Source organism: Pieris napi, chromosome 16, assembly GCF_905475465.1.
Source record: "Pieris napi chromosome 16, ilPieNapi1.2, whole genome shotgun sequence".
Lineage (NCBI taxonomy): Eukaryota > Metazoa > Arthropoda > Insecta > Lepidoptera > Pieridae > Pieris > Pieris napi.
Genome location: NC_062249.1, coordinates 615,699 through 639,409, shown reverse-complemented (window position 1 = coordinate 639,409; position 23,711 = coordinate 615,699). Strand labels below are relative to the sequence as shown.

The 23,711-nt window shown below is 33.9% G+C and overlaps 2 protein-coding genes across 3 annotated transcripts; one reads left to right on the top strand and one right to left on the bottom strand.

Moving 5' to 3' along the window:
• The first annotated feature begins 244 nt into the window (after positions 1-244).
• Positions 245-7,900, top strand: LOC125057111 (xylose isomerase-like). Its single transcript, XM_047660588.1, has 8 exons — positions 245-380; positions 595-741; positions 1,870-2,146; positions 3,098-3,493; positions 4,064-4,157; positions 4,556-4,720; positions 5,623-5,708; positions 6,109-7,900. The coding sequence occupies exons 1-8, from the start codon at positions 290-292 to the stop codon at positions 6,197-6,199; spliced, it is 1,347 nt and encodes a 448-aa protein (XP_047516544.1). The 5' UTR covers positions 245-289; the 3' UTR covers positions 6,200-7,900.
• LOC125057110 (uridine-cytidine kinase-like 1) lies at positions 7,895-23,711 on the bottom strand. Of its 2 annotated transcripts, none has more exons than XM_047660586.1 (12): positions 23,553-23,711; positions 21,805-21,926; positions 19,873-20,052; positions 18,882-18,988; positions 18,079-18,249; positions 14,462-14,598; positions 13,440-13,626; positions 12,478-12,567; positions 11,496-11,655; positions 10,976-11,121; positions 9,983-10,180; positions 7,895-9,563 (listed from the first exon to the last, which is right to left on the bottom strand). In XM_047660586.1, exons 1-12 carry the CDS (start codon positions 23,603-23,605, stop codon positions 9,447-9,449), a joined length of 1,668 nt encoding a protein of 555 aa, XP_047516542.1. In that variant the 5' UTR covers positions 23,606-23,711; the 3' UTR covers positions 7,895-9,446. The 2 variants fall into 2 exon arrangements, with proteins under 2 accessions (XP_047516542.1, XP_047516543.1); XM_047660587.1 differs by lacking the exon at positions 23,553-23,711 and adding an exon at positions 23,175-23,516.

Here is a 23,711-nt window from a genome sequence, read left to right as displayed (position 1 = left end):
AATTGATTCGTTTATATAAATGGGGTAAAAATATTTTGCTATTTTTGTATGATTGATCGGAGCACTTTGGTATGCTTGACGCATAAGTCCACAATACCCTTAGAATCTAAACCTCCGCCTTTTCTAAAGTCGGTTAAAATGTTTTCATAGAAATACTAAACTATTTGTACTTGTGTTTCAAACGTATCACGTTACCGAAACAAGTTTAGAACAAAGCGTAATGCGATCGTTTCAACTGGGCAGTTCTATTCAAAGGATATTATATAAGATTTACCGCCACGTATGGTGCATGGTTAGTGTCGAAATGACTACGTACAGTCAACCTGGTGGAAAGCGGCAGAAGGTGAAGGAGAGAGCTGATGCAGGAGACTATTTTCAGGGTGAGTTTAATTTTCCGTAATATGTATATTTATGCTTTTTTATATTACATATAGATTTCTATCCTTACACAGTAGAAGCCAATTTTAGAGTATTTATTAAGTATGTTATTTTTGTACAAATGATTGTTAAATCGTGTCATTTTATATATAAAGTTCACCTACATTTAACATTGTCTCAAAGCATGTGCGTATTAAAAACTGTATTTTTTTATAGGAATAGAAAAGATCGAGTACAATAATGCTGCGTCTGCGACCGATACATTGAATTATCGGTACTACAACGCAACGGAGCGCGTGCACGCTAAGACAATGGAGGATTGGCTGAAATACAGCCTATCACTCACTGAATTCAGGAATGCCAGTAAGTTAATATTCCAGTACTCCAGTTTACTATTATAGTCAACTCTAGTATTAACAGGACAGGATTTAGAAGTCTGAAGGCTTTGGGGTAACTAAGGCATGGAGGCCGCCTGGCCCCAAGTTATTTTCAAAAAAAAAAAAAAAAAATTAAATTAAATTTTTTCAGTCGAGTTTTTCAATCCATAATTTATTGTGAAACCAAGTAGATCCTTTTAGTATTTTACAAACAAATAAAAATATATGAAAAGAAATCTTGTTAACTATTGTTTTCTAGTCGGAATTAAAATTTTTTTGTTTCGAATGCTATATTGAGGATGGCTTCTGGTCTGTAGCCCCGGTTGCCCTCCCTTAAATCCCCGGCCCTGAGTAGTAACCTGGAGAAGTCTACTATAACTCTTATAACCCGATGCGAGCATAATACAGAGGTTATTCATGGTATTAAAACAGCTTCAACTCTTAACTTAGAAAGGTAGTTAAAATACATTACCCTGAATGTCATGATCTGTGGTCGAACATACTCGATCATAGTAAATCGAGAACAGAGCTCCGTGCACCTTTGCTTCATTTGTGTTTATTGGTCAGTCTGTGTATCAATTATGTATTACGCAGGGCCTAGACTATTTGCATTAACCACTAAGGGCACGACTTGGTTATACAGTCAAAACCGTTTAAAACGACATCGTTTTGAACAACATACCGGTTATATTCACTAAAATCAAAGGTCCCGGCTGAATTCTATGTATTAGGTACTTTTTTTTTGTTTTTTTTTTAATGGCTCTGGCACGATTTGTGCATTAGCCAGCGTCAAGTATAGGATTTTTTTATAATTCGTGCTTGTCTTTAGAAATTCGACCGTGTCCTTCATGTACGGTTTAAGCACTCGCTCGGTACCGCACAACCCTCCCAAAGGCCGAGAACAAATTTAAATTAAATTAAAACTTGCCCTCGAACCGGGAATCGAACCTGGTACCCCTCACCTAGCTGCCACTTAATAAGACCGCTAGGCTATGAGGCCCCCTATTAGGTACTTAATAACAACGTCATCGGCTGTTACAACTATCAGTTTTTACGACCAAATATGAGTCCCTTCGATGTCGTTATGACAGATTTTAAATGTATTAAACTATAGGTGCCGAATACCCGAAAATCAGCAACCATCGACCCTGGGATGACAATTCTCATTCCATGGACAACTACAAGCGATGCATAAGAGCCTTCTTCGATCTTTGTGCGAAACTCGGTATCAAATACTGGACAGCTTTGGATTCCGATTTGCTACCGATAACGGACAGTTGGGACGAGAATAAAACCAACTGGGATGATATTGTGGAATATGTTCACGAGTTGAGCCAGAGATACCATGTTAAGTTGCTCTGGTTGGCGCCTGATCTGCAGATGCATCCACGGTAAGAAATTTTAATATAATATGTTTGTATTATAAAAAATAAAAATAAATCAGAGGCGTTACACCCTCTTTAGGTCTTGGCCTCAGATTTCTGAATCTGTTTCTGTTTTGATCATTTTTAAATGTAATAGGCAAGTAGGTGATCAGCCTCCAGTTCCTGACACACGCCGTCGACTTTTTGGGTCTAAGACACGCGGTTTCCTCACGATGTTTTTCTTCACCGTTCGAGCAAATGTTAAATGCGCACATAGAAAGAAAGTCCATTGGTGCACAGCCGGGGATCGAACCTACGACCTCAGGAATGAGAGTAGCACGCTGAAGCTGCTAGGCCAACACTGCTCTTTTGTTTGTATTATACAGACCACAATTTACGGTTTCTGGGTCATCGAGCTGCTTTAAATAATTGAGGACTTTAGGTTTACTCTATTTTAACCACTCGCGTACAACAATAGAATATAAGCGAATAATTAAATGTTAATTGCTATGAAACGAATGAATGCAATGTAACAGTTTAAGCGAGTGCCTGTGTCTGGATATACTCTCGGGGTTTAACTCCGACGATTTAGGAAATCGCCACGCTTATAAAACTGAACTAAAGCCTTAGTGAGCAAAATCAACCTTGCCTCATACAATTAGAAAATAGTCCTTTACGAAATATCAATATATATTTTTTATGAAAAAATTGAATTGAATAATTTTGGTTTCACGCGAATGTTGTAGCTATTAAAAGTAAAACTTATTTATTGCCAATGTTTACATCTAAATTGATTTATGGTTCTTGAATATTGAGATTTGAAATAATTTATGAATAAAACACACAGATATTGTGGCTTTGATTCCCGGTGGAACCCTAAAAATAATCAACGTAACACGCAGAAATTACAATGATTTTTTTAATTAATTACTTTATTAAAAATTTCTTAGACTAAAAATTTGTAAAATGTATTTACAGTTACACAACGGGAGCAATCACAAACAACGACGCCAATGTGTTCGCACAATCCGCGTCGCAGATTAAAAAATGCCTCGAAGTAACACATCGTTTAAATGGCGAATGTTTCATGATATGGCCACACCGAGAGGGCTACGACGCAATATTCCAATCCGATGTTGCCAGAGAATTGAAGTTATTTGTGAAATTACTTAAAATAACTGCAGAATATAAGGACCGTTTGAATTCCAAAATACAATTGTTGATAATGCCATATTGTGAGAGAAAATTGAAAGAAATGATTAATTATTATATGTGGGATATTACAAGTTGTTTGTACTTCTTGAAGAACTACGGCTTGGATCGGCAGTACAAAGTTTGTTCTCCGCCAGGACACCACATGTATATGGCCAATGTGTAAGTATATTATTACTATCTATATTATATATATAAAAAGAAAATGGTGTTCGTTTGAGGCTCTTTCACGCTTAAACCACTGATCGTATCGACATGAAACTACCACCATTCGATGCGAAATTTTTCCTAGATGGTTTATGGCTATTTATTTTATTAATTCCAACGTTCCTTCATTTTTTTAATTTTTCCCGCTAATGAAAACAAAAGAGGCTTCCTAGAACCGCAAAACGTCAACATCTGTTAAAAACTCTATTTTCGAAATATTTCAATTTTCTTAGCGGGAAGTTAAAAAGAAGAATAATAAAAATATGAAAAAAAAATAAAATAATGAAACATAAAATTTATTTTAATTCGTCCAGCAAAGCGGGCGCGAAACGGCTAGTTACTATATAAGATAAACATTCTTGAAATTTTCTTTAAGTAGTAAACCTAACGTTTGTATGGTCAAAGTTTTGCTTTTATTTTCTCTGATATTTTAAATCCAAAAAGATTGATTGATGATTTTACCTAGTCTGTTTTGAAACACACAGTCGAGATTCAATTAACTATGTTAATTAAATATATTTTCAGATACAATATGCTGGGCGGCGTGTCAGTGTCAAAGCAGTTCGATTTGTCAAATAATAAGAATGTCACGCTGATGATGAAAAGTATCATTGATCAGGTATTTATGGTCTACATTAGGTTCTGCCTAAGAATAAAAATCATTTACTTTTTTTTAAGACGATAACTGCATGATTTAGTAAATGTATGATTAAAAAATATGGACACTAAAAAAATAACAAATTGTCTTGTGATAATTCTATTTGTATTGTCTTAATACTAGTTTTCTTACATTTATTAATTAAAGCTGTAGTGCTTTCTATTCTTCTCGTTCGTATGCTGTTTTGAAGATTAAAAAGATTGAGCAAATATTTTTCGTTATAGAACACAGGGGACAAACGGGCAGGAGGCTCACCTGATGTTAAGTGATACTGCCGCCCATGGATACTCTTAATGCCAGGAGGCTCGCGAGTGCGTTGCCGTTTTCTTTCTTTCTACAAAATATTTGTTACGTTCTAGAATTGCATCCCACCGGGCGGTATCAACTTAAAGGTATCGGTACCACGCGATACAGAATTACGAGACTTGGTTGTTTGTTACGTTAAATACATTGATAGCATCGCCAAGGGATTGCGAATTGCAGCCAATATTGTCGCTGAACAGATATTTTCGAAACATGTTCAGGTTAGTAGAAAATTCTACTTAACACTTACCTACCATAGATATAAGTTAATCTTACCTTGAGCGCTATCAAAACATTAAAAAATAGATTGGTTTGACAGACCCGTATCAATACTTATAAAAGATTTTTGAAGTTATACTTCTTTAGGCGCGTTATGAAAAATTTATGAGAGTAAAATTTTACAATGCGCGCGCACCTGTGACACAAAATTAGGAGTGTGATTATAGCGTGCGCGAGCGAGATAGGAATAAGACAATCTACAAGTAAAAAGAAATAGAATATGCGTGAAGTTCGTATGCCAAGAATTTTGAATGACCATAATGACATTTGTCATTTACCTTTTAAACAAATAAAGGAGTTTTAATTATTTTTTCAAAGAAATTTAGCAATGCTTTTTGAATTATAATCAGAAGTGATTTAAATTGAATATTTAAACCAATATTTATTAATATTTGTGAAAAAACTGTGCTCATCAACCTTCCTAAGTGCTTCAATACAATTGAGGTTAACTATCCGTATGTATTATTATTATCGAGTAATGTTTTGATTAAAAAAATGACCACATTGTTTAATCAAAACATGTAATTTTTCTGATTTAATCTAGCAAATATAAGGACAAGAGACAAAAAACAATTGATAAATCAGTGTAAGTGCACTAAATTGAATACAAAAAAAGAGTTGTCATCTTATCGCTGTGAAACATCAAAAACTGGAGGTGGAACAAAGCCAAACTATTTTTAATAATGCCAAAGAAGTATAACTTACGCGCGTACATAAGTACACGCACTTTTTTTTTATCTGTGATTGATATTTTTGACAGCGACAAATTTAAACTAAGAAAAAACTATTCAAAATTTCAATATAAGAATCAAATATATTCTAATTAAAGCGTATTTGTTTCCAGCAACGCTACATTACCTACTATAGTGGTTTTGGGTCTCGTGTTATCAGCAGTGACGTCACTATGGAGGAGTGCGAGGAGTATTACAAGTGAGTAGGGACAGGGATTATAAAACTTCGTCACTTTTGGTTCGCACATGGCGTGGCGATTTGATTTCGGACAAAACAATAGTTGTTTCGGGGCCACAAATATCTCCCATTGTTGTAATATTTGTTAAAAAACTTTTCATAGACGATAAATTAGGAGCACAAAGTTTAATCATTTCTCATTTTACAAACTTACGAAAACAGTGAAAAATAAATATAGACAGTTGTTCAACTAGAAAAAAGATTTAGGAGTAGGACCACGTAACAAATTAAAAAGCTCAGTATGTGGCGTACCTATGTGTATGTGTATGTGTGCGTTTAAGGTACAAATGGCAGAGAAAGAAAGTTGTGAATAGTTGCAATGTTGAAGTAATATTTGTAGTAATTTAACGTTTCTTTTCAGAAAAAATCAGCTCCACGAAGCGGCAAGCACGAAGCGCGAACATTTTGACTTTGTCTTCCAGAGATACTTGGACACTTGCGATCATATTTGACAACTTTTTGACATCGATTGTTGTAAACTTGAGTAATCATTTCTCACTTCAAAACAAGTTCATTCATATAAGCCTGCCTAAGAAAATAAATCAGTGTTGCCATTCTATAGTCAACAATAAAATAAAAAACAGTTTTGACGATGCTTAAAAAAAAATATTTAACTATTGTTAAATAAAAATGGTGTATAGTAATTTGACGTTTTGGTTATATTGCCCAATTAATGTCAGATCCAAATCAAAAATATTCCTTAAATTTGAGTTTCGTGGCTATGTGAGACAGAAGAAAAAATAGACAGTTGATTAAGTTACACAATCGATTGTCAAAATCAAATATTATTTTATAAGTATGTTAACCCAAAAAAATTAAAAAATGCCTCTAATTGTACCTTAACGACAACACCGGGGAGTGTACGTTTATCTAGTTGTAGTAATTTTTAATATATATTCACCATATTTAAAGTAAAATAAGTCGCAGTAAAGCTCCGCACTCTAACATAGGATATTTAAAATACTTGGCCATTGCAAGAAAAAGCGACAAGGATCTTTTGAAACTTAAAAAAGGTTGTTTATCCACTCGTTTGATTCATTTGTCTTAGGTTAAATTTCTTAGTACCAACTCTTTTCGAAAGTTGGCGATCATCATGGCTACTTTAATTGCCGCGATTCTGAACAATGACTTGATGCTTTGATCAAACCATTGGCGAAGATCAAACAAGACGTGTGTCAGCACCCAGGTCTTCTACCTTGCACTATATTTTTTTAGGCTAGTTTTTTTTGTTCAATTTGCAGGACATTAAAAACTCGGTATGGAAAACCAGACGAGTATCCTAGATCTATTCAAGATCCTTTTAGGTTTTTTTACTAACATCAATACCGTGATCTCAATGTTGCCATAATAAAAAACTAATTTTAGTTTTATTGTTTTAATATTTTTTTGTTTTTTATTCACAATTATTACATGAGTGTACGTACACCGTTGTTGTGCTTAACACGACTTAGTTGTAATGTATCAATTATATTATATTAATTATACATTGATTTACAAATTCATTTTGATAGCCATAGACAATGTATTGAGATATGTCAAATTTTGACGAGCGTTTGACAGCTAGTATTGAAAAGTTCTATAGAATTAACTATTGTCCAATATTTACGTGATTTAATGTTACAAAGATCATTTCTATAAAAAAAACAGGATTTTTTGATAGTTGGTTCAAAAAGCAAGGTATTTTATTTTATATTTTAATGTTTGCTTTTGTTTTGCATTCATTTATACCAAAAGTATAGAAAACGCTGCGTCAAAATTGCCAACAACTAAATTTTCTAATATTTCATACTCTTACTTTGCACAATACCAAAAGGCTAAATCTTTTAAATAATACTCAATACATTGTCAATGGCTCCTACAATACAAGACGACGATGATTTTTAATGTTATTCAATCAATTACATTAGACGTTGATCAATCGCACTTTTAATTGATAACTAAGTGCGAACAAACATCGGAATCTGTCAAAAATACCACATGTCATATGACACTTAGTTGGTACATTGACGTGTTCTGAATTTCGGCCTAACTTTGACCTTAGATCGTAGTTTTGACGTTGACAAGGAATGTCGTGTCATAAAATGTACGCAGATTTCATTTCAACGTATTTCTTTTTACTTCTTTCAAAATTATGAATAAAATCATGATTTATATTGCATACATTTATTCAACATATTCCGCTAATTCAAAGCTTAATATAAAATATACAAATATGTATATCATACAGTTCTACACGTGCCTTACTAATGTCCAAATATACCCTAAGGTAAAACTTGCACATCTGTATACAACGAACGTGTTTTTACATATTAACAAATCAATTTCTTATAAATAACTTACAAACTAAACCACACTAAATTACAAAATTGAGATAAAATTAACCGGAATGAGATGGTCTCTGCAACGTAATTTTGTCAATTTATAAGTCATTAATTAAAAAATATATAATTCAATAATGTATATTAATGTTAAGGTTGATAAATAATATATTTGATAAAAATAATAATTTTGGAGATTATAGACGAAAAAAAAATCTTAGAAGTTTTTAAATTTTATATTATTTTTTGGTTTACACACCAATTATTTTTATACTGTAAAAATTAAAAAAATTGGTCGACATATGGGATGCCAGAGACCTACCTGCCGGTAATAAATTACAAAAACCTAAAATTTTCAAGGGAGCGTTCAAGTATTACGTCACGCAATTTTTGGAGTTTATTGACCCCCCCCAGGTAACGCGCCGTAACGGTTTTCTGGACCCCCCCCCAAATTCGTTACGTGATACTTGAACGCTCCCTAAAAGCAGACTAACCTAGGATAAGTCTTATTACGTAAAGTAGACAACTTAATACTGTAAGAAATAGAGAAGCGATAGAGATAAAAATGGCAGCGTCGTGTCGGAATGAACGTAAACCTTACTGCCTTAGAAAAATAAATGCTAATTATTGTGTTATTTTGTAAAGTCATTTCTGAAATAAAAGCACCATTTTAGTCTCCGGTTATCGAGATTTCGCTTCTCATTTCGCCATTCACGTATAGAAAGGGATGGAGACATTGCACCGGCTATTGTAGAAAGCGAGTTAGTAGAAGACAGCTCAAACAAAGATTTCTTATATGTATAATTTTAAGTAAGTTTTAAGTTAAATGCACTGATTGCATAGTTTATATATTAGAGAAGTATTTCATTACAGGAACAATTTTTTATTAAGACGATTTAAGCACACAACAATCTAACAATGATTTTAATTTAGTTTAACCATACAATTGTATACATTTTAGTTAAACACATCAAACTTTAGGAATATAAATTAATTTAACCAATTCTTTGGCTAATTGTTCGCCATAAGTACAATTCACTAAAAACCACGATACACGCAGTACGATTGACATTTATGTACGTTTTTGACTAGATTAACACAAATGAAATAAATTAATTAAAACTAGTTTTTATTTATTTAAACCAGCCATAAATGTTTCGGGGCTCTCCCTAGCAGGATAAATAATATTGAAATCAAACGAAAGAGCGCCCTAATAAGCTAATGTTAAGATACATTTTGCAATGTAGTGATATAGTCGTGCCATAAGCGCTCAAACCCCGTTACCTGTGAAGCGTTTACAAATGGAACTGCTAAACATATTGCCGTCTCGTTCACTCGCAGCGCGCGGATATTTCTATCTCTCTCGCTCCTAGGTCATCAGTCATTCCTCGTCAGAGGGCTCCGTACCGAAGTAGCGGTCCCCAAAGTTACCGATACCGGGCAACACGTAGAACTTCTCGTTTATTTCCGGATCTAACGCCGAGGTTATTATTTTCACCTGAAACCAAAATACGTACGAATTGAAATATGGACTTTTAATTAAAAATCATGAATTTCTAACTATAACTTAATGGAAAGGAAATAACTAAATAGGTTAGGAAGTTCAAAGAATCCATCGCGTTCATGGTTTATTGAGTGAAATACTACAAGATTACAGTGTTGTATAGTTAAATTATATGTATTGTATATTAGTGTCAAATTTCTTCTATTATAGAAAATCTGTACAAATAAAGCTAAACGGTTTGTTTGATGGGTAAAAAGAAAATTGTTAGATAGTCCATTTATCGAGGGTAGAATCGAAAAAGTACAGTCTAGGACTGGCTTTTTCTTTTTCTGGCAATAAATTATTATGATTGAAATAACATAAATGCCATTAAAAAAACATTTTGTTAACTTTTAACTTGAAATAAATCTCACCCTGGGAAAGGCGTAAGCGATAGAATGCACCCCGATCTCAGCCATCAGCAGAGAGACCAGACTGATGTGCTCCTCGGGCACATCGTGGTCCAGCAGCACCCGAACGGCCATCATGGCCGCGGCCCCAGTCGCCACCGTCGCGTCCATCAGCACCACGCGGTAGTCCTTTATGTCTTTTGGGAGACGGAGGTAGTACAGCTGGACAATGGAAATTTCCTTAGAAATTCTGTGCGGGTACGTGAGTCTACCCTCATACATGTTACGTAATATTATTTCGCAGTTTTAGCACTTTAGTAGTACACAATAATTTTACAAAGGCCTATAAAGTGGCGCTACAACCCTTGGTCTTTATATCAGGCTTTGGTACCTTCTTTTAAGACCTGTTAATTAGTTAAAAATCATCCTGAGACTGACAGCTGTAAAAGTTATTGGATTTGACATACGGAAGTCATACTTAACGCTAAGTTTGTACTCTGAATGTAACATTTTGACATGCTTGAAATTAATCTTTACGTCTTTACGTTAGCTACTATTAATTGTACACATACAGTGTAAAGTCTTTATAACGAATTTCAAGGGACCGAGCACTTTTTTTCGTTATGTTGTTGATGTCTGAATATGAAAATATTTATTCGTAATAGAGAATGGATGTTGCGTTATAAAGAGTAAATTAATGTCCATACATTAATTCGTTTATGTTATAGAAAGTTTTTCATTATAACAATTGACGTTATAAAGAGTTTATACTGTACTAGCAAACTCGGCGAACTCCGTTTCGCCACCAGATGGCTTCGTTTTATGTAACATTTCGTTAGGTAATCCCGCTTTTCTGTTGAAATTTTTCCTGAATTTATATTATTTATAGCGTCAGGAAGGAAAACCCGACTTATTTTTATATAGTAGATATAGAAAAAAACATTGACGAATCAAAAAGTCTGAGACTCGCGCCTAGCCTTGAGGCTAATACAGAGCTTGGTTATGTGAAATGCTCACCTCCGGCTCGTCAGTCTGCTGGTTCGTCTGAATGAGAATCTTCCCGATCCGAATGTCCTTGCACACGTCGCACACGGCCTGCTCCATCGTTTCTCCGGCTCGAAGGATCGAAACGCCACAGATCTTTTCGACGTCGCATTTACGACCTGCGCGATACAATTAATTATACGTAATGCGTTATTAACAAAAGGAGTAATTTAATGGTGTACAAGGGATACGGATTAACCCATATTGATTAAACACAATTTAAATTACTTTCTTATACACTCGCCACCTTAGAGTAAGATTTAGAAACGGGCTTTAGCGCTAAGTCGGATTCCTGTACGTCAAAAATAATTAGTACTTTAAAATATTTAGATATTGTTTAAATAAGGGCAACAGGGGACGGCAAACAAAATATGTGTATAAAATAAGGTCTCACACCACAAGATCAGAAACGGGCAGATTAAGAAACATAAAAAAGCAACGTGCAAATAATTGACATAATTATAGCTGTAATGAGTGTTAATGTTATAATTACCAGTGTAAGTGAATCCTTGGGGCGTGTCCACTTGGTGTTCGGAGTACGGCAAGAGGGACAACGCGAACTCTATGACCAATCGCATCAAACGCTTCGAGTAGAAAATGAACTCATCCCTCGGCGTGTCCTTGTTACGAATGAATGTGTGGAGCCCTTGCACCTACAATAAGTTATATATATATTTAATATATTTTCCTATACAAACTATTGTCTATATTGTATTTTATATAAACTCTTTTGTAATGTTGTCTTGGCCGTCTGATCGACGATGTTTAATTTATGTCACTTGACATAATATATGTAAGATATTTTAATTTTATTCATTATATTATTTTACTTTATAATACCTAGAATATAAGCTTTAAATGTTGTTTCTTTTGTATTCACAGAGAAACGCAGTTGCGCCTTATTTATTTCCAGTATAAGCGATTGATACTATTATATATATATATGCCAGGGAATGTTAGGATTATCAGGAAATGCTAATGATCGGGTCAATTGACCGTTGATTTTTATTTCTACTTCATAATTGAAATTCCTTCTATTTCTTCATAATTTGTTATTATTTAATTAATTCTTAGATGGAATCATTACTTAACGAATAAAAGTACGAATATTGTTACGACCAATCAGAGCAAATGCCTCGAGTGGGAGGCGCCATCTTGACTTTGGACAGAGCGTTCAGGAAAGGCACTTCCGATTGAGTATTCAGTGGATCATTGTGGTGATGGGACGTTGGACCGAATTGGGTCTTTGTGATTTATGGTTGGACAGATTGTGATTAAAAGTGAGATCGGTGCCTTGAACCCGCTGCTCTTTATAATTTAAGCTAAAGTGTTATTTGTAGTGTTAGAAGGAGTCAAATTAAATTCAATATAGTACGATATTATTCATGTTTTGTGCTCGCACTTTACAAGACGCCCACTAAACCCGCTATTGAAGATGTCAAGATCGATGAAGAGAGAAATATTTTCCGACATACCTGCGGAGTATCCTTGAGTACGTAGAGCGAGTCCGGTACGGGCTGACCCACGTGCGCGATCGCTAACTTCTCACGGACTTTAAAGCCGCGCTGAAATATATTAAAATAATTTAATTTAATATAAATGAATAATTATTTTACATTTGATTTATAATAAACTCCAAAATGTACACCGGCCGGTTGTGAAAATAAATGAAATAGGAAATTTAAAAAAAAAAATAGAATCGTCCTAGGATTCGCAAAATTCGAAGTCGCTACAGATAGAAATATTTTTTTTCTCTTATGTTGACAACACTGTTACGTCATTATAGTTCGACTGTAATATTCTTGATACTTAGATAAAATATTAAAGTATTTGTGGGAATAAATGCATAGTCCTCATAACTGCCACGGTTATCTTTCCGTATATACTCTAGGCTTTGATACATGTCATGACACGTCGTGTCACGTGACCAAGCGTCAGCTAATTTCATTCTCATACAAATTCGTTTGGCGTTAGTGGGTCACACCAGTCGTAAAGTGAGTTTTTCCCAAGCCTCAGGTCATGGAAATATCTCTTTTGCATTAAATAATTTAATAAATTCACGTAAAGAGAAATTCTTCTTAAATGTTTGGTACACTTATATTCGAATAGTATTAGTGTAGTATAAAAATCCATAAGTTTATGCTGACAAAACTATCAATGTATCAAAGGAAAGATTCAGAGCCGAAACTCCTGTGTGTCAAAATATTAATTGACATTTTTGTTATTGGATAGGGGGGCAAATAAACCTACGGAACGCCCAAAAAGGGCAAATCGATGCCTATAGACACTCATTTTTGTGGGTGCTTTGCCGGCCTTTGAGGGAGGAGTATACTCTTTAAACAATTGGTGGTATCTCCCAAGGGCCCCACCGGGAGTCGTTTCCACAGTTCGCAAAAGAAAGACATAAAGTCATGCTTAACGCTAAGTTTGAACTCACCAACTGCAACTGTTTGTGAACATGTTGTACAATGAGTGAAATGGCGACTTTGTTCTCTCCACCCCTCGGAACAATGATATCAGCGTGGGCCATACAGGGTGCTATGTAGTTCTGATAGGCTGGCTTCACGTGCGTCATGTACTGTTTGAGAACCCCTTCTAGGTCACGACCGCGTTGGACTATATCCCTGAAAGAGATTTAATATAATTTTAGATCTACCCGCATTTATCACCGCTTATGTTACATCCTGATAATAAAAAACGTTGGATCTGATAATTTTGAAGTGAAAACTTCTTTAGCGGCGTTGTACACTTTGGAATGGGTAAAAAATTTTAAACTCGAGACACGTGACCTGATCGAAAATTCGTAAGACGGATGGAGAGTACACAGCTGGCGCGGCGTATTTAATGTAATATAAATTGTCATGTTTGTATACCATAGCGCAATAAATAAATATTGTATTCTACCACATAAATGATAGTACTTATATACTGATAATAAAAGCAATTCGTGCAAAATTATTCCATAACCATTCCAATATATCAAAAATGAACAACGTTAATATTCAAGTTTTCACTTCTGCCGGCACTCCCGGAGTGCAACCCGTCGTTTTTTTTTATTTTGTTCCAAACGAGTTGTGACTATACTCAAGATTTTTGTATGATCGTAACGAAACTCCTCCAAGAAAGAGTATATTCCTCCCACAAAGGCCGACAACGCCCCAAATGGGTGTTCATGGGCTGCGATGACTGTCCGGTAGGCTCAATTGCCCCCAAATACTCCAAACTACTCGACCAATTTTAAATTGTTAAATCCTAATTATTTATCAATTAGAAACCGGGACCAACCTAGTATTATTGATGTATTATCGTCGGAAATTAAACAAAGGCTGATTTATGGGACTGGAAGTAACCGAGGACTTAACGTCAAGTGTTTACCGCCCATGGACATCAAATAGGATTGCAAGTGCGTTGCCGGCCTTTAAATTTTATAAATGTAGTTTACGTATTAACTTAACTGACCTCCGCAAACGCCTCGCGAGTCGGATATCGGCATCCGTATCTACGAACACTCTCATATCGAGTTTGCTCAACACTTGTGCGTTGTAGAACGCTAGAATTCCCTCGAATATTATCACGTTCGCGCCGTACATCGTTTTCTGAAATTGTTCTAACATTATACCTTAAAAAATGATAACCATTTAATACTTCACATAAAGTTATTTTAAAAAGTCATATGGGGATATCAGAAAATAATATCCTCTTAACCATAAAAACAAAATCAGTGTAATCAATCTGTCATTTTTTATTACGCTGCGATAAAAAGAGATGAGAATTTATGAATAGCGACATCTATCTATTATTTATCTGCGCTTACAAATCGCTGCAATGATGACACCCTGAAACTCGCTAACGAAGTATTTTTAACTACGCATATATATATGTAGGTACTGGTACTCTTCCTTCAATCTAAAAGAATACATAATCCTTTCTAAATACTACAAACGCTTTAAAATACTCTTGTAAATTGCTACTACGGCAATAAAATTTATTCACCTTGTAGTCTAGTCGACAAGTTGAAAATGGTACAAAATTTCGCTTCGTAGAGCCTTTCTTACATACATACTTACAGGTAAATTAGCTTGGAGAAATTTTTGCGTTTGTAGTAGTGTATGGTCAGCAAATAAAAAAAAAAACAACATTTTATTTTTAGTTTTTATTTTTTTAAAGGTAATATACGTTTGTGGCTGGAGCACACCAAATGCGTACACGTCTACGCATACGCACTACGTACTAATACGGACGTGAAAATGTGTATCCACTGCATTGTAATCTATGGAACTGTATGAGGCAGATAAGCCAGTTCCAAATATTACAAGCAGTGAATGCCGGTTTTCACTTCAGTGAAGACGTGTATGAATTAGGTGTTCTCCGGCCATAAATGTTTTATTCTAATAATTCATCAACCCCAGGCATATCACAATCATCCCCATCCTCGCTTTCATCAGATGAATTATTTAAATTAATTATGATTCGTTCTGATATTGTGTCTAAAGCTGCGTCTCTACCCTGATATTTGTTTTCCTCCTCAATAGCATGCAGACAAACTTTTCTCCATTCCTCTACAGTTATGGCGTTCATTTTTTCTTCAGCTAATGACATTATAACCTTCATATTCATTGCGACATTCTTTTTTGCGACATATGTTTTCACTATCCCCCATATATTTTCTATAGGATTAAACTCCGGATGGTATGGTGGTAAACGCAGCACAGTATGACCGTGCTGTCGTAATATTTCGTCTATCTTGTACTCTACAAATCTCGCCTTGTTTTGCAGAATCAGTTCATATAATTGAGGCTTAAGCAACGTGGATGAATGCTCAATGTTTCGCAATGTCAGCCAGTCAATCATTTGCTGTTTTCTAGAATTACTATTCGGTGCAGGATTTTGTATTGAGTTATGATATGGTGCGTTGTCAACAACAACAACACTATTTGGTTGTAAGTTGGGTATTAATTGAGTTTGAATCCACCTTGAATAGTTGTCATAGTTCATATTGTCGTGGTAATCTCCACTTTTTTGGTTGGCTTTAAACATAAGCAATGCATTTGGTATAAAGCCATCCATACCACCGGCATGAACAATGATTAAGCGGTTGCCTTTCGATATATGTTGCTTCAAACCTGAAGTGCTTCCATCTGACCAAGATTTCGAGAGGGTATGTGATGTATGTATATATGTTTCGTCGGTGTAAACAATTGGTCGGCGTTGTTCACGATATTCAGCAATTTTCATCAAATAATTAATTCGCAAGTATCTAATTTCGTGTTTTTCCATAAGAAGTTTCCGGTTATCTTCTGTTTGCTTCCAATTAAAACCTAATGACATGACGTGTTTTCGTAACGTGCTGACACAACCTTTATAATCGATATCTTCTTTTAATTTTGCGTGCAAAGTTTTCAAAGTGGGAATTTCTTTATTTGTGATGTGGAAGTCATGAATTGTTCTTCTGATAACTTGCTGATCAAAGTTATCGATTACTATTGTAGGTTTACGATTCGGTTTCTTTTTAGGAGATTTAAATGTTACTTCCTGATCTGAAGGTCGACATTTGCTTTCTGATACTACCTTTCTGACGGATGCTATTGAAATTCCCGTTGATTTAGCAACTAATTGAGTGGGAGTCATAATACTGCTCGGGTTGTTATTACACTCATTTTCGAAATATTTGTACAAACAGTACAAAACTTCTTTAGTTTGAGAAGTCAAAGGCTTGCCTCGACCATGTTTTAACACTGGAGCCATTTTTAATTAACAATATAAAGTTGCAACACTTACACACAAATTAAACACTTCAACAAATATTATAACAATAATAACAAACAATAACAACAATCAACAAATACAAAATTTAACAATTAACGTAATAATTATAATTTTTGAATGAAATGTGTGCTTTATGTTCTAACAGTACCAAGCGACTGACGCCGGACTGCACGTGGCACCTGCGGACAGCGTAAACTGGTTTATTCTGGTTTTGTGCGTGTTTCCACTTTCCACTATCAAGTGACGATTTTTTGCTTTAGATTGAAATATCTCGGAAACGGTGCGTCCTAGGCCAAAAATAAATTTTGACCCCCCCGTAGACCCCCCGGAGTTTTAAAAACCTAGATGAAAGGAAAAAAAAATATATATCGGTCTCTCCTCTTTGAAGTTTCACTTCTATCGTGTGTGAATCGCGCACACACCTTTTTTTTATAAAGTCAAAACCTTTTTTTTTAAATAAAAACTTGTTTTTATTGATAACAAAAATCAGAGTGTTGCTAGGGATAAGTATAATATTAAATAGTAATGTTAGGATATCGAAACATTTTTGTATAGGCCAGAACGATATAGTGGAAACGCGCTCTAAGATCTGAGTAATATACACACCACTACATATGCAAAAATTTCTCGAGACTAATTTCACTGTAACAAGATCGTGCCATAAAAGTTAATAGAATATTTTTTATTGGAAATTTCCTCCTCTTTCAGAATCTTTTTTTTTAAATTTCTTAAATATGAATATTAAATATTGGCAAAAAACAAAATGCCATTTTTTTTAAATCTTTAATTGTTTGTAACTTTAGCAATTTTGTATGTGCTAATACACGCTTTTGGCACATTTTTCTAGACGTCATTCCGGATCCAATGAGCTATCGCACATAATTTTAAGAGCAGTATCTCTATTTTGTTCCATTTTCAACTTGTCGACTAGACTATTGCAATATTTTAGATAACAGAGACAGGAGGTAAAATTTCTAAAGGCAAGATTTACAGAGCAGTTCTTTGATTACAAGCTCTGATATACCTGTTAATAAACATAATAGTTCTTTGCAAATGTAATACTAAGGTTATGGTAGGAAGGAGTGATGGCAGAAGTTGGGGTCGATCCGTTGGTCTGACAAAATAAAGACAATTATAAGTCTCAACATCCCTAATGCCACAGAACCTGAGGATAAAGTGTGGGGACAGCAAGTCGTATCGGTTAGGGCTTTTCAAGATCACGAAGAAGATAAGGACGAAAGATTTGTAACAAAACTTCTTTCCAACGCTACATTATCCCTACTAACATATCAAGTTAGTTGTATACTTACAGTACGGTTCTCCCTCGAATGTGTAACGTAGTTGTAAATGGGAACTTCCACCTTCTTCCCTTCTTTTAAACGCTGGAGGACACTTTCCAGCAGCTCCATGTCAAACGCATCCGGGTGATCGAAGTTGTATTCATTCCGATTCGCCGCGTGATGCTGCTTCTCATTTAGCACCTGAAATAAGAGGTCAATAAACGGGTGTTGATAAAAAATCAGCGGCGCTAAAATGGTTCTAGATTTAGACCTCACATCTGTTTCATGATCATTTGTCTTATAGGCAAATAGGTGATCAGCCTCATGTACCTAACACACGCCGTCGACTAGGATCTATGGCGAGCCAGTTTCCTCACAATGTTTTCCTTCACCGTTCGAGCGAATGTTATATGCGCACATAGAAAGAAAGTCCATTGGTGCACAGCCGGGGATCGAACCTACGACCTCAGGGATGAGAGTCACGAAGTTACATGAGAGTCAGAGATGAGAGGTTTTAATACGTAGTTGTATTATTCAAAAAAAGGAATTTTATCATGACAAAGATTATTTGTTTTCGTTTAGAAAATTTCGCAGCGCGGTAAGAAAAATAGTAATTCACCATAGACTATAAATATTATGAACAGCAAAAATAAAACACCTGTGACCTTTATTAAATCGAAATTCATCATTGTATCATTATTTGAGCATTATTAGCTTTCGTTTCGGAATTCGACAAAATAAATATCATTTCTCAAATATATAATAACGAATGCTTCACGAATATTAATAAAATAGTTCCCTCATAAATGGCGTCTGAATTAAACGGCACACACCTTATAAAACGAGTCCATACTGACAATTGTAACCCAGGGTATGTTGAGAGATTCGATTATTTTGGCGGCCACTGTGGTTTTGCCAGAAGCGCTGGCACCACATATTCCTGTAAAGAAGTATCTTCGTAAAGAACTAGGGAAACAATTGTTAAGACCTTCTAAGCATGGGTACACATTTTTAATAGGTAATGTACCTTAAAACAAATTCAATTAGGGGGTAAATGCGAGTACCATAACTAGATTGACTTGTTATTTTGTGGTCTTTTACAATTTAAAAATAATTTTTACTGTGAATATTAAACATGTTTAGGGCTTTTGTTTGATGTAATTACTTATATTTAATTATGGATGATTACAGATTAATTCTCTATTGCATTTTCCCGGTGTAAAGGGGTAAATGTAAAAAATATGTTAAAATTCTACTAGTGTGGATGGTTACTAATCTGGGGTAATAGCAATAAAATACGCAAATTGAAATATACTTTGGTTTTTATTGCAACGAGATTGGTGAAAATCTGTCAATCCATCAGATTCAATAAGTTGTCAGAGTGTAGTGCAAGAAGTACTTTACGCGTATAAGAGATGCCGGCACTAGTTTATTTTGTGTGTAAACAGTTAAAGTTATGGTATTACATTTGCCCCGTTCATGCATTTATCCCACCTGACTATACTACTAGCACCGGATTCATGTATAAAGAAACAGAAAACAAATTAAGAACACACTCCAATCTATAACTAGATATTCAATCAGTTCAATTATATTAGTTTTAGTTCTTTGGGATTATATTTAATTTTCACAAACTTTCTCTTTCTACTAATATTATATAGTACAAAAACTTTTCTGTTCGATTTAGATTTGGTCAAGATTCATTAGTGCTTTTTAAGAAATATGAAGAGACAAAACTGATAAAAATATCTAAGTAAATCTGACCACAGGGTAATGTCAATAAGATGTGGATGAATAAAGGCTTATTATTGTTATAAATCTTACCAATTAGAAAAGGTTCCACCTCCTGTCCTCCAGTGCAGTTGTACCAGGGCGGTCTTCCCGCCGTATATATCGTTCTTCTGTCTGCATGCAATATACTCTCTGCCGTGGTCTTCTTATTTGGTTGAGACATTGATGTGGTTCGAACTCGTCTCCCGCGGGGAGACTTTAGGATATTTGAGCCTGAAGAAAATTCAAGTGATTTGTACTATTTCTTTGGAAAATATGGGGCCTGTTACCGGTTCTACAGAATAATATTTAATCACTAACGCATCTAAAAAGGGTCTATTCTTTTTAAGATCTTTCATATACCATTTAATAAAGTTACATATTTTAATGTGGTAAAATAAAATATAAATTTAAAAGTACGTCCTCACGTAATTGGGAAATGAAAATTAGTTTTTTAAAAGAATCAAATAATTAAAGGTAAAATAATCTAAGTACTAGGAGCTCAGAAGTTATCAAGAGCCAAAATAATAACATGTATCAGAAGAGAATAATAAATAAATGTTAATCTTATTTATGTCCACTGAACATGGCCTGTGATCCAACCGGCTGTATAACTGCCGAACTGATTTTGTGTTTAAGGAAAAGAGTACAGACATATTTATTTCTCTACATACAATGTTTTTGGCATATGGTACTATTATTTAATAATAATAAAGTTCATTTTAAAGCCATAAACTAATACTTATTTGTTTATTTGGGTTATATATCTACGAGAGTTTCGCATTCGTAACAAAAACGATGCAATCCTAAACCTAATTATACCAAAAACGTCATGAACACCGAATGAATAAAACATGAATACCCAGGTAATTCGATGCTCTATTGTTCATTACCTTTAGATACCTTTATTCATTGGGATACGGTATGCATCATACTGCGCCCTAATTGCACTGTATACATGAAACCAAAATTTCATGTTAAAACAATCAACAATTAATAATTTGTATGTTCTTATAAATTTGACAAGTTTACCAATTTGCAAATGGACACTCATAATAACATTAAATGTCCTGACCTATTAGTTAACATCTAACCAAAAACGCTAACCATGGTTATAAAACAAAAATATCAAAGTAAAATCTAATCTCATTTTTTGTCATTTGCAGTTTTGTCTTAATTGGGAAACCAATGTTCATGTAGAGACTACTACACAAATATTTCTTTAAAATCTGTAGTTCTTGATGAGAAATCCAGTGTGACAAATTTGATAAAACAAGACGCAAACCACATATATGTATGATGATTAAATATTTTCAAGTTGTAATTTTTCATGTTTCTTTAAATCATACTACAATTCTATAAATGCATTATTTAAAGTGTTAACAAGCAAATTTCCTATTACTTCACTCGACATATGAATAACATTTCATAAATAATAATTTGAGACACCAATTAATAAAAAGTATCAACATAATTAAAATGGTTTATTGGTATGTAGTTCAATTAATATGACACAATTAAGATTCGAGTGACGAACAGGAGCAATTCAATTTCGTATTACTTAAGCACTTTATATGAAACCAACACAATGCCATATAAATTCAACTTTATATTGCAACACAATCTTGTTAATACTCAAGTATAAAACCTTTGTAATTAGCTCTTATTGAGATGTTATTGTGTAAAGTTGAATGCCATTCTAGGTCAGTTTAAAAATAACATTTTATGACTTCAGCACTGTCTTTAGAGATTCAGTATTTTTTTTATGTTAAGATGTGAATACTAAGTATACACACATTTTAATGTCTTGGAATGGGAAGTTTGGGGGATTAGACTAACTTTGCAGATAAAAAAGCAGAAACAAATTGTACGTATCTAAAGGTCAATACAGGTAGGCAATTAAAAGTTAAAAACACAATTTGGTGTATCATATAAGTGACTGAGGCAGTTACATCACTGCCTAAGGTAAACAAAGTTTAAAATTACCTGTGGAAGGAGGTCTATATGACCTTACGTTGGGGACAGTGGTGGGAGAAGCTGGAGCCCGATTGTAATCCTCATCATCAATAAACACTTGCTCACTTATCTCCAATGCCAATTCAGAGTCACTGCAATTTATATTTTCATTACCATATAATATATTTTTAAGCAGAAGGATGCTCCAATTTTTATTGATGGATGTTTGTTGATCTATATCATACAAAGATTACTGATCACTTTTGTTAAAAAGTATGTAATATATAACTTTTTTTATGATTGTTTTGTTCAAATACTAACAATAAAATAAATGTATCTAAAAACCAAGGCTTTTCAATTTGTCCTTAATTTAAATGACAAAATTATAATAAAACAACAAACAAGTATACATTTCATTGACATTTAATTTTATTAAATAAAAAATTCAAAGTGCAAAAGTCATTCAACCTTGACCAATATCATTGAGTTGAAACATGAAAATAAGGTCAAGTGCACTTGATATATTATCTTTGACTTTTATTCATTAATTGAGAGATGGTGTTTGTTTTTGTTTTCCTATTACCCCCTAATTGGGCATGGGCCATCCGAAATAAGCTCAATTATTAAAACAAATTTCAAATTTGTATTCAGCTCACTGTGTAAAACAATTATTATTTTACTGGGAATAGAGCCCTTGGCATCTGGGTGTGTATGTGCCATATGGCATAATATGTGGCAACCACAAAAACACATAATAAATAAAGGTGTTACAATTATTATAAAATACTTTATATAGTCAGTTAAGTTTATTGAGTAAAATTTATAAAATTGCTAAAGGCTTATTGACAATTTGTGCAACATGTTACATAATCTTGGGAAAATTCATAATAAAGGGATTCACAATAGATGTTTCGTTTTTAAATAATATTAAAATAGAAGGTACTAGGTTAGTAGAAGTAGAAGGTTTCCTTAATTATATAAAACATACTTTTTTATCAGGATATGTAATGTGTATGTCTCCATAAAATTATATTTAATTCAATCAATTTAAAGATAAGAAATGCTTCCCACGGTTCATCACTAAATACAATACTAAGACATAATATACTAATTAATTTGTAAGAGCAACAAAATCAAATTAATATAAAATTATAGTGAAAATTACTTTTAGGTTTTAATTATCAGCCTATGTTATCTCTATATAACTTTTATTTTAGATTACCATCTTATCAAAAAGTAAAATATTGTTGTTTTTTATCTATGACTAATGTTTTTATAAGAAACAAATTATTTAAAAGACTGAATAATCTTATGTTATAATGAAAACATAAGATTATTCATAATAATTATTTGATAATATTTGCAACATGTAGTTGATATAAAAAGGCAATTGATCTTACACATTATTGCTAATCAGTGTAGTTTTCTCCATGTTTACTGTAAAATGCAATCAAGATAATTTTGTTTACGGTATCTTCCGGACACGTGTATGATTCACAGCTTGATTACACAGCATGAAAATTTGCTATTACGTTCTAAAAATAAGTCACAATGTGTACCCAAGAGGTTAGAAACCACGTCTCTCGGACAACGATCTTTTCAAATCTGAACACAGCTTGTTAAGGCCACGACAACACTGAACTAACGGTATATCGTGTGATTTTTCTCATGACCAAAATCAAACTGAATGGCTGAAATACAGCCTTCTACATAGCAAATTGTTGACACGACACAGCTGTACAAACAAACATAAATTAAGGTTAATATACGAGATTTACCTATCTGAGCTTGCTGAGCTCGGCGTTTCAAACTTGTTCACTTTCCCAGCCATTACTGGTCGTTAGTTATGGTGAAATTCTTCAAAATTTTTCAAAATTACAATAGCAATAAATTCGGCATAGGCAAAATGCAAATTCAATGTTTTTACATTGACATTT

Coding starts and splice junctions, on each gene's coding strand:
- LOC125057110 (XM_047660586.1), bottom strand. CDS start 23,605: ATGGCTGGGAAAGTGAACAAGTTTGAAACGCCGAGCTCAGCAAGCTCA. Junction 13,627..14,461: donor CTCGCGAGGCGTTTGCGGAG/GTCAGTTAAGTT, acceptor AATCTCTTTCAG/GGATATAGTCCAACGCGGTC. Junction 10,181..10,975: donor AGCAGACTGACGAGCCGGAG/GTGAGCATTTCA, acceptor TCCATTGTCCAG/CTGTACTACCTCCGTCTCCC.
- LOC125057111 (XM_047660588.1), top strand. CDS start 290: ATGGTTAGTGTCGAAATGACTACGTACAGTCAACCTGGTGGAAAGCGG. Junction 3,494..4,063: donor CACATGTATATGGCCAATGT/GTAAGTATATTA, acceptor ATATATTTTCAG/ATACAATATGCTGGGCGGCG. Junction 4,721..5,622: donor TATTTTCGAAACATGTTCAG/GTTAGTAGAAAA, acceptor ATTTGTTTCCAG/CAACGCTACATTACCTACTA.